Source organism: Nelumbo lutea, chromosome 8, assembly GCF_056320005.1.
Source record: "Nelumbo lutea isolate HS-2025 chromosome 8, American lotus-T2T, whole genome shotgun sequence".
Taxonomy (NCBI): domain Eukaryota; kingdom Viridiplantae; phylum Streptophyta; class Magnoliopsida; order Proteales; family Nelumbonaceae; genus Nelumbo; species Nelumbo lutea.
In genome coordinates, this window is record NC_142691.1 from 34,032,525 (window position 1) to 34,043,915 (window position 11,391).

The 11,391-nt window shown below is 32.6% G+C and overlaps 1 protein-coding gene across 1 annotated transcript; it reads right to left on the minus strand.

The window, feature by feature from the left end:
- Positions 1-652: 652 nt before the first annotated feature.
- Positions 653-1,893, minus strand: LOC148843770 (acidic endochitinase-like). Its single transcript, XM_088959065.1, has one exon. The coding sequence runs from the start codon at positions 1,843-1,845 to the stop codon at positions 973-975; it is 873 nt and encodes a 290-aa protein (XP_088815191.1). The 5' UTR covers positions 1,846-1,893; the 3' UTR covers positions 653-972.
- Between the last annotated feature and the right edge of the window lie 9,498 nt (positions 1,894-11,391).

Below are 11,391 nucleotides of genomic sequence, written 5' to 3' on the forward strand. Positions count from 1 at the left end.
GGTTGGCTCCATGGAGGCTGAGTGGTGAGAAATTTCTAAAATCATTGATAGGAACTGCTGCGGAAAATGGCATCACTGCTACCGGGGAGGCTAATCGATGTGACAATTTTCTCGCAAATCTTGGATAGACCTTAATTCTTTATTGTTTTTGTTTTGTTTTGTAATTTGCTGGAGAATCAAAAGAAAGGAGTCAAATGGCTTGCCGTTTTATATCGGGAATGGTAAACGATTTTACATCGAAGTCTCCAAGATTTCAATATAAGCCTAAAATTGATAGTTGGATTGATTACTCCAAGCTTTCATGTTTGTATGCAAATCAAACATTAGAAAATTTAATAAAATTAAGAATATTTTTTTTCTAAATATTTTAGCAGCCAATAGATAGAGAGGGAGAGGGAGAGGGAGGTAGGTACGGCACCCATTGATTATGGCGGTGTTTGGAATTGTGGGCATTTATTAAATAAAAACTGCTGGATAGACGGTCTGTTGCAGCATCTTCTTATTATGTGAATAGTATAGAGATTTGCAAAAGCCGATCTTGATTTATGTGTGTACTTAATTTGGGGGAAATTTCATTTTAAACTACTAGGCACTTAATTTGCTGATTTGTAAACAAATCAAATACAAACATTTAGCGAATAAACACGGACGCTTCCAAACACATATTTTATTTGACAAATTGCAACTTCATCATTAGCAGATTTTTCAAAATACAGTCCAAAACAAATTCCGTTTATTTCATACACTAACATACATTGTTAACGGAATTATGAAGCAAGACACTAAAATTTGTTCGGACCAGGAAAAGAAGGCCATGTAAGAACAGCAATTGACTGACTGGAAGGGAGAAACTTGAACCACAGCATCACACCACCATATTCGGAAGAAGATTGACTGGAAGGGAGAAACTAAAATTTATTTGGACCAAGAACAATGAGGCCATGCATGTAATAAGAAGAACAGCACTTGAAATCAAACGTAGTTCCTAATAGAAGAACTGTACTCATTGTCATAAAGCTTGGACCACAGCATCACACCACCATAATTGGAAGAAGACCGAATAGAGGGTAGAACTTGAGACACTAGTGTGTCAGGCGGGATGTAGCCACTGAGGGCTGCACTTGAATTGGCAGGCAGCCCCAAGAAGATCTGACTATTTGGAAACGACGAGGTCCATTGGTTCCAAGCGCTTATAAGATTGTCAGCACTTCCGGCATACTGACATGAAGGATTGTTATAGAACTGGACCCAGACGTAATCAAAGAGGCCAGTTTGAATTGCACCATTAAGCGATGCATCTGGGTAGGGGCATTGCGGAGCAGCACTCAAGTAAACATTAGAACCGAATCCATTAAGAGCCTTAGCCAACTCGTCCCAGTGCTGGTTCGTGCCATCCTCGATGTCAAAGTCGATTCCGTCCAGAACAGCGTCCCCTAATGGACGTAAATCTGACTGGCCTCCCAAGAAGTTGTTCCAAAGGTAGTTTGCGACTTGCTGAGCAACATCCGCAGAAGAAAGGGAGTTGCTTCCATAGCTACCTCCAAGGGAAAGAAGCACTTTAATGCTTTGGCTCTGGCAAGCTTTTATATCACTACTCAAACCGGTGCAACCATTTGAGGTTGGGTCACAATGGCCAGCTAAATTGAGCTGTGGAGTCTTGCCATCGCCAAATGCAACTAGAAAGGCAATGTTCACAAACTGATAGTTGCCTGTGGCACATGTATCAGCCAAACTACCTTCTCCTCCGTCTTGGCCCCAATAGACTGCTATTCCTCCTGCTTGTGACCTCACAACCAGGGCAAATAACAGAAGAGAAAGAAGCACAACTACTGGTCTGGCTGCCATGTCTAAGCAATTTTGATGTAATTTTGTTCAGCAGTGGTGACTGATGAGGGAAGGACCCCGTCTACAACTAACATATTTATAGGCGTGATCCATGAATGCAATAATAGAAGGTTAAGTACTCTGCAAGCCATTCATCCCGCTGTAGGTTTGTAGGTTGGGGCTAAACAATTCTGATCTGGACTGATCAGTCATTCCCCCGTAATAGAATGACCAACCACGTCACTGGAATAGTTGTTGGATGACATGCAACCGCGTATTGACTTGACTTGACTCTCAGACTTGACATGTTACCACGTTCCTGCCCCATTTGTACCTCGATCACTACCACACGAAACTTAATAAAACTTTTATTAAATTTGATGAACAGTATAAGAAGAAATTTAATAACACATTTAGACCACTGAAAACGGGGTAAATTGCTGAAACCTACTTCTCACAACTCCTCAACCTTACAAAAAGACCAATTTTCATCCTAAATAATAGGAAAGGTCATCTTTTATCCTAAGCTTTGATAAAAATAGATGATGCTTGAAATAGATGGTGTTTGAAATGGCATTACTTCAACCTCCAAATAAATGTCGTTAAATTACTTAACTTACATAATTAAGTTAATTAAATGAATTAAGCAAATTAATTAAAGAAGCGAAGTTAATTAATTAAATTTAATAACCGAAGTTAATTGATCTAAATAAATTAATTAATTCAATTAAGCATGGTTTTAAAAACCAACCCAAAATAAGACCACATTAGTCATTGTTTCTTAGGTCAATGATTCAATTGTTTGGTTCCAATATGGATCAATCCATGATATTTTGAAAAATAAAAAATATAATATAATTACAATAAAAAAAATGACCCAAAAACCATTTATCGGATCAAATAGTTTAGGGGTTCAATAGTTTAGGTCAGCAATTTGTTGACCAAGTTAAAAATTTTGGACGGTCAAATTGTTCAACCCAAGATTTTGTCAATTATCTAGTAACATTTTTAAACCCAGGCAGTGGAACTATTCGGCCAAATACTCAGTCAGTTGCCCAGTTCCATTTTATATTTCGCCCAGAAGTTTTCAAAACAAAAGCACTAATTTGGTTAACAAACTGTTGCCCCACGGTTGCACTGCTAAATTGTGTATTTCGATATAGCAAATGGTGTTTGAGTCATTTTTTATTTTAATTATATTTTATTTTTCTTATTTTGTTAAATGTCATGAATTGATTCATTCGGATCAGACGATAAAATTGTTGATGACCAAGAAACCAGTGGCCAAAGGGGTCCATATTGGATTGATTTTTAAACTACCTTGCTTAGTTGGCTTACTATACTTATTTAGATTGATTAATCATATTTATTTAATTTAATTAATTAACTTCATTTTCTTAATTATTTTAATTTTCTGATTTAATTAATTATCTTAAATAATCTTAAATAGCATACTTTAATTAGTTAAATACTCTAGAGTCATTTAATTAGACCTTAAAGTAATTTATTTGATTAATTTTAGGAATTCATAACTTCATTGTACGGTACCAGATTCAAATACAGTGTGGATTGTACGGTGTGGATTGGGTCGTAAATACAGTTGGGAAAAACTTTAGGATTGAACGTGGCATTTTTGAAACTTTTAACAGTGTCACTTAAACATTGTATATTGGATTTATCAACACGCAACACCATTTCAAATACCATTTTTTTTCTTTACAAATGACTTTCTTATCAAAGTTTAGGGTTAAAAGTGACATTTTCATTGTTTAAAGTCGAAACTGCCTTTTCTGCAAAGTTGAAGGGCTGCCGAGCCAAAAGCCCATCCAAAAAATATAGAAAAATAGAAGTACAATCAAGGACCCACAAAAAACTAAAAATAAAAAACATGTAGTTAAGAAATAGGGCTATAATTGTCAACGAGTTATTTATTTCCAGACGACTTGAATTGACTATATATAATATATAATACTGTTTTCAAAACCGGATCCGATCGGATAGTCACAGTAAAAAAACTAAGAACCGGTCACATGATCGGTTCTGTTTTTCTCTAAAATTGCTTTTTCTCCCAAAACCGTTGATTTTGGGCAGTAAACCATTGTACCGATTGGTTAACTGTTTAAATTGTTTCAACCATTCGAACGGTTTGGTCCGTTTTCCAATTTTTAATTTTTTTTTTATTTTTTATCAAAATGGGCCAGCCATTTAGGTCGAATGGTCAGACCATTCAAACCAATAACCAGACCTCTGACCGGTTCAATCACCGATTCATTTTTAAAAATCATGATATAGAATATACTGATGTCTTTGATAGTTGAGTATTTGACATCAATGGAACGATATCTTCCCACTTGTACTTTGAAACAAATGCATCCTCAATTAGCAGAATTTACCTACCTGATATCTAATATTCTATACTTCTAACCATGCCTATCACTTGGTTACCAAAATAAAATCCAAAGACTGATGTTTGGGATTTCTTCACCATTAAGGCAAATTTTTTCAAAGAAATGATTCAAAAACTGATTCATTAATTTTATAATTTAAATAATAAAATATTAACACGAAAAGGGTTGCCGAGTCAAAAGCCCATCCAAAAAATAATAAAAAGAAAAATATAATCGAGGACCCACAAAAACCTAAGGGCCCACCCTGAAAGGTCTGTGAGAGAAAATAAATCCAAAGAAAGTGCCACGAAAAAACCAAAAACTTTTAGTCAACGAATCATTTATTTTCAGACGACTTGGATTGACAATAGAAATATAGAATGATGTACTCATGTATGTGGTAGTTTTGAGCATTTAACAACAATGGGACGATATCTTCCCACTTGTACTTTGAAACATTTGCCTTTTAAATGCATCCTCATATCTTGGAATTTGCTTTCCTCATATTCTTATAATTCTAACCATGCCTATCACTAGCACTTGGTTAACAAAATAAAATCCCAAAGACTGGTGTTTGGGATTTCTTCACCATTAAGGAAAATTTCTTCTAGGAAATGATGCCAAAACTGATGTTTCATTAATTTTATAATTGCAAATAATAAAATATTTAGACGAAAATATTAATTAATCACTCTAACATGTCATTCAGAAATTAAGGAGCCTACACCACACTTAATTGCTTATCCAATTCAGCCATTTCAGATGAACCCTCTACGGCTCTACCTATGAACCGTAAAATAAGGGGCATTTCAAATTCAACAAATGCTCAACCGAATGTTTCAAGTAAAAAAAAAAATGCTCAACTGAAGCCTACCCTAATGGTACATCAACAGCCATACATGGAGAATACCTCATCCTCCTACATTGTATTATGCATGGGAGGTGTTTTCAATTTACGGGGTTAGTATGTTGTGAGTAAATAGGGGTAGAGTTATCGTGGACAGGAGATCCAGAGTCTCCCAATAGGACCGCACATTTGGGAGCCACCATGGAGCCTAAGTCTCATTCCAACAAAAATCGTTTCAACATTTGGGAAGAGTTGGAACAGATTTTCTTAGGAGATCCCAACTCCCCACCATGTTCGAGAGGACTCCGGATCTCTTGCCCACGAGAACTCTGCCCACGCCTACCCACAAAATGCTACCCCCTGTGAATTGGAAACATCTCCCCCTGCATAATACTATGCAGAGGATGAGATGTTCTCCATGTGTGGCCGCGATAAACGTGGGTAGAGTTCTCATAGGCAGAAGATCCAGATTCGTTCGAGAGGTATGCGCGGTGTCAAGTCACGTTGGAACGTTTTGGATGTGTATTTTTTGTTGGAAACGGATCCGGTCTTGTGCTCTGTGGCCATAGGTTCATATTGTGTGTATCATTTTGTAATATTTAATTATTTACTTATATATATATATATATATATATAGAGAGAGAGAGAGAGAGAGAGAGAGAGAGAGAGGTTCATATTGTGATCAATTTCTTATGCTCTAGATAAAGTGCTTTTATTTTTTGTATCTTAATGCTAATTTTTATTGGTTTGTTATTATTTTCATCCTATACTTAGGTAAAATCATAAAAGAACTCCTCTTACAACAATTTTATAAACTAACTTTGTGTTTTGACCCTAGCAAAAGGCCTCCCCTATAGTTTTGAAAAAAAAAAGTGTAAATACCACCTTTTTCTAGGTTTTCAGTAACAATGATATTGAAGTTACCAAAATACCCTTATCATTGTTAAGGCATTATTGTACACAATTTAAAGTTATAATTCTACCCTCCACTAATTTATTTTTTCAAACAACTTTCAAAGAGTAATTCTCCTTAATCTTCTTAGACGAACTAAAACCAAATGGTTGAAGTGGCATAAAAAGAAGAAAAATACTTTTTTCAACATGATTTAGTAAATTTGCATGTAAACGAAGTTGATAAAGGGAAACTTTGATATTTAAAAAATAATGCATTACATCAATATTTTTTTTATTTGGAATGATAATGAAAGGAAGGTATTTGCACCTTTTTTTAAAGGAGTAGGGGAGGATTTTGTTAACGTCAAAACACAAGGGAGTTTCATAGGATTCTTAGAAAATCTAAGGAGATTTTCATAATTTTTCTATTTTTTAACTAAAATTTCAATTAATTTTAATTTAATATTTTTTTATTAATTTTTCTTTTTATTAATCCTTATTAAATTTAATTAATTATATTAAGTTTTTTAGTGGAACTTAAGTTGGATTAGTATTAGATAAAATTAATTATAAAACTAATAATTATTAGATAGTTCTGTATTAATTTTATTTTAATTTTATATTAATATTAGTTTTTAATTTATATTATTCCTTTTTATTAATGAAATTATTTTTATTATATTAATAAAAATATATTTATCTAGAAAAACAATTAAAAACTATTTTTACTATGGTTAATTAATTTTTATTATTTTCAAATGGAATATAGATGGATTATAATTTTATGATATTTTATTTAATGTACTTAATTGGTAGTTGACTCAGAGAATTGCACAATTTAAACCATCACTTGACCCTATTTCAAATTTTAAGTTTACTAAAGCCCGCCCTATTCGACTTGGACAACCAGTGAGATCCATCAAGGGTCAAACATCTAGGTATGTTAGGGCAATTTGGGAAATTACTTGAGTGGGTGATCATAGTGATTTGATTGGCCCCTTTGTCAAATAAAATGAATATCAAGATTTACACTCACTCTGGTGGAAGCCTAAACTACCGCCATTGGATTTTAGTTGTATTTGAGATCCTATTTGCAAAATGTGTTTATATGCTATATTATTATTTTATGAAAAAAACTTGCAAAAAAGTTTTAATCTCGGGATCCATTCGAACAGAGAGTGTGACACTGCATTTTCTAGTCAGGGAAGAGATTTGTCCCTGTGGATAGTGTTTGATGATTATGGAACAAGGGGTTGGATGTAAGAGACCATTATAGGTCTGATTACCTAATAGGATTTATCTCAAATAAACCCATTATCCTTGGATCTTTATAGGGTGATTGAATCCAATAATCATTTATGAGTACATCTTCCGCCCAAAATGAGCTCAAGTTAATTGGGTTAGGGGCTCACTTCCCCTGAGTAGTGGATTCGACCAAACCTCTTTCAAAGGTAGGTCGAATCCTTATGGACTTATGTTAAACCTTTGTGGGTCACATGCCATATAATATTCAATCCCAAAGTGGCCACGCAACACCTTGGGATGTGAACTATCAAAATGGGCCCAAGGCCCATTACTATATAATTAGGGGGTGTTCTTTTTCTGGATTTTGAGAGGGGGGAAGTTGGTCAATGGGATTTTGATTTCCATTGACCAAAAATCCCATGTTCTTTTTTCAGATTTATGTGGGGACCAGGGAAAGTTTATTTTCTTGGGTACCATTTACCCAGGTAGGTGATACCCATCTCCTACGTGGGTAAATAACTTTCCCACCTTGGAAGAAATTTGCCAACACTTGAGTGGGACAAAAATGCTCCTTGTAATAATGGATTTTTATGGCTAAAATGGTCATTGTCTTGTTTGCATGGGAAATAAAAGAACATGAGTAAATGTACTTACCCGGGTAAGTGTTTCTTAGGAAAGACTTACCCGGGTAAGTGCATTTACCCGAATAAGTAACTTACCAAAAAGCGAACAGGGCCTTAGTTTTTTCAAAAAAAAAAATATTGGGGAATTCAAGATCAAAAATCCCATTCAATCAGTTCGATCATACCATCAGTAATGCACAGAATCTCATTCTATACAAGAAATTGGGTAGCAATTTTGCTGAAACGATGTTGCTAAATTGGCTTCTCATACACACTACACCATTTGAAATAACATCATTATTTAAATTTTAAAATATTAATTAATTGTTGAATTTAATAATCCATCAAATTATAATACTATTAATACATAATTTTGTTATTTTAACTATTGAAAATCTAGTTATGTTAAATATTTGGTATATAAAATATATAGTTATTTAACTAAATATTTAAAATCTTAATCTATGTATTATAATTGAAAGGAATTTAGTAAATATTTAAAATATATTATTAATTGATTTAAAATATTATTTTTAATACTTTCTTATTTAAGATATTTAGTTATTGAAATATTTAAATAATATTTCACTTCAATGTTAGATTTTTATTATTTTAACAACGTTTAGATTGAACTATCCAAAAAATCACAATTTTTATTGTTTGCATAATTTCGTGAAGAATTTTGTAAAAATTCATAATTATTAGTAATATGTATATTATTAAATCAATTATAGTTATTTTTTTGTCTTTCTTATAAATATTTTAAAGTTATTATATAATTTTGTTAGAATATTTAAATAATTCTTAAATTTTTTAATTCAAACTTTCTTTAAAGAGAGAGAGAGAGATTTTAGGAAGATTTTTTTGGAGAAGTAGAGTATCTAATAGGTAGTTTTAAAAATGACAGATAAAAAATTAAAAAATTAAAAAAAAAAAAAGTAAAAATTTTCTAGACTTCCTTGTTTATAGTCATTTAATTAGACCTTAAAATAATTTACTTGATTAATTTTAGGGGTTTTTACAATCTACTCTATAACTTCATCAGTGTGGGGGAAAGATGCCAAATTCATTGGGTCTTAAATACAATTGGGAAAATAGTTTCCCTATTCTTAGATGGATTGAATTGTACAAATAATTTCCCTATTTGTTTTTTTTTAGAAATGGTTTTCTTATCAAAGTTTAGGGTCAAGAATACCTCTTCATAATTTAAAGTTGAAATTGTCTTTTTTGGCAAGTTGAAGGGTTGCGAAGCCAAAACCCCATCCAGAAAATAACAGTACAATCAGGTGGTAGTTGAGTATTTAACAACAATGGAACGATATCTTCCCACTTGATTTGTGTGTATATTTAACAACAAAACCCCATACGGTTGATAATGTACGTAGCACACAGAATAGCACTCATCCAAAAAATACCGATGTAATGCATTATTTTTTTAAATACCAAAATTTCATTTTACCAACTTCATTCATATGTAAATTTACTAAAATACATCGAAAAAAGGATTTTTCTTATTTTTATGTCACTTCAACTATTTGATTTTACTTCGTTAAAAAGATTAAGGAGAATTAATCTTTGAAAGTTTTTTGGAAAAATAAATTAGTGGAGGGTAAAATTGAAACTTTAAATTGTGTACAATAATGCCTTAGCAATGATAAGGGTATTTTCGGCATCTTCTATCTTTGTTACTAAAAAGCCTAGAGAAAGGAGGTATTTACACTTTTTTTTTAACTATAGGGGAGGCCTTTTGCTAGGGTCAAAACACAAAGGTGGTTTATAAAATTGTTATAAGAAGAGTTCATTTATAATTTTACCATTTACCTAAATATAAGATGAAAATAATAAGAAACCAATAAAAATTAATAAAGATTAGCATTAAGATACAAAAAATAAAACAACTTTATCTAGAGCGTAAGAAATTGACCACTCTCACTAAAACACAACTTAGATTGTAATTAGATAAACTGGACATATCAGCCAAAAATTAATACTAGAATGTACGTTTTATAATTTTACTATAGGGGAGGCTTTTTGCTAGGGTCAAAACACAAAGGTGGTTTATAAAATTGTTATAAGAAGAGTTCATTTATAATTTTACCATTTACCTAAATATAAGATGAAAATAATAAGAAACCAATAAAAATTAATAAAAATTAGCATTAAGATACAAAAAATAAAACAACTTTATCTAGAGCGTAAGAAATTGACCACTCTCACTAAAACACCACTTAGATTGTAATTAGATAAACTGGACATATCAGCCAAAAATTAATACTATAATGTACGTTTTATAATTTTACTATAGGGGAGGCTTTTTGCTAGGGTCAAAACACAAAGGTGGTTTATAAAATTGTTAAAAGAAGAGTTCTTTTATAATTTTACCTTTTACCTAAATATAAGATGAAAATAATAAGAAACCAATAAAAATTAATAAAAAATAGCATTAAGATACAAAAAATAAAAGAACTTTATCTAGAGCGTAAGAAATTGACCACTCTCACTAAAACACAACTTTGTCTTCAATTTTACTTAAAATTAAAAAAAGCCTGTGCATTGTGCGGGGCCTGACTAGTTCACATTTTGAGTTTCAATGCTGGACATCATTGGTCAGGTCTCTCTTCCTCTTAGTTGAACTTCAAATCTAGAATGTATGTAAAATATAATATTATTAACAAAAAGAGAAATATAATCGGGGACCCACAAAAAATTAAGGGCCCACCCTGAAAGGTCAGTCTTAGAATTTGCTTACCTGATATTCCTATACTTCTAACCATGCATATCACTATCACTTGTTTACCAAAAGAAAATTCCAAAGAGTGATGTTTGGGATTTCTTCACCATTAAGGAAATTTTCTTCAAGGAAATGACCCCAAAGACTATTGTTTCATTAATTTTACAATTGCAAATAAAAAAATATTTAGACAAATATATTAATTAATCACTCTAACATGTCATTCAGAAACTAAGGAGCCTAAACCACACTTAATTGCTTATCCAATTCAGCCATTCCAAATGAACCCTCTACCTACGAACCGTAAAATAAGGGCCATTTCAAATTCAACAAATGCTCAACTGAATATTTGAAGCAAAAAAAAAAAAAATAAACAAAATAAAATTGTTCAACCGAAGCCTAACTTAATGGCAGTTCCATCTTTCCCAATAGGAGTTCGGATCTCCTGCCCACACAAAATTTGTCCATGTCTACCCACATAACATCACAGTCACACATGGAGAGCACCTCATCCTCCTACATAGTATTATGCGGGGGAGATGTTCCCAATTCACAGGGATAGTGTGTTATGAGTAGACATGGGTAGAGTTATCGTGGGCAGGAGATTCACAGTCTCCCAATAGAATCGCACGTTTCGGGGCCACCATGGAGCTTGAGTCTCCATCCAACAAAAACCGTTTCAACATTTGGGAAGAGTTGGAACATATTTTCTTGGGAGATCCGATTAATGTTCAAAAACTGATTCACAGAAACTACAATTCCTGTATTTTTTTAGATGTTTGTTTGTGTTCATTCTCTGTTTAGATGTATTTTTTTAGATGTTTGTCTTCATTCTCTATA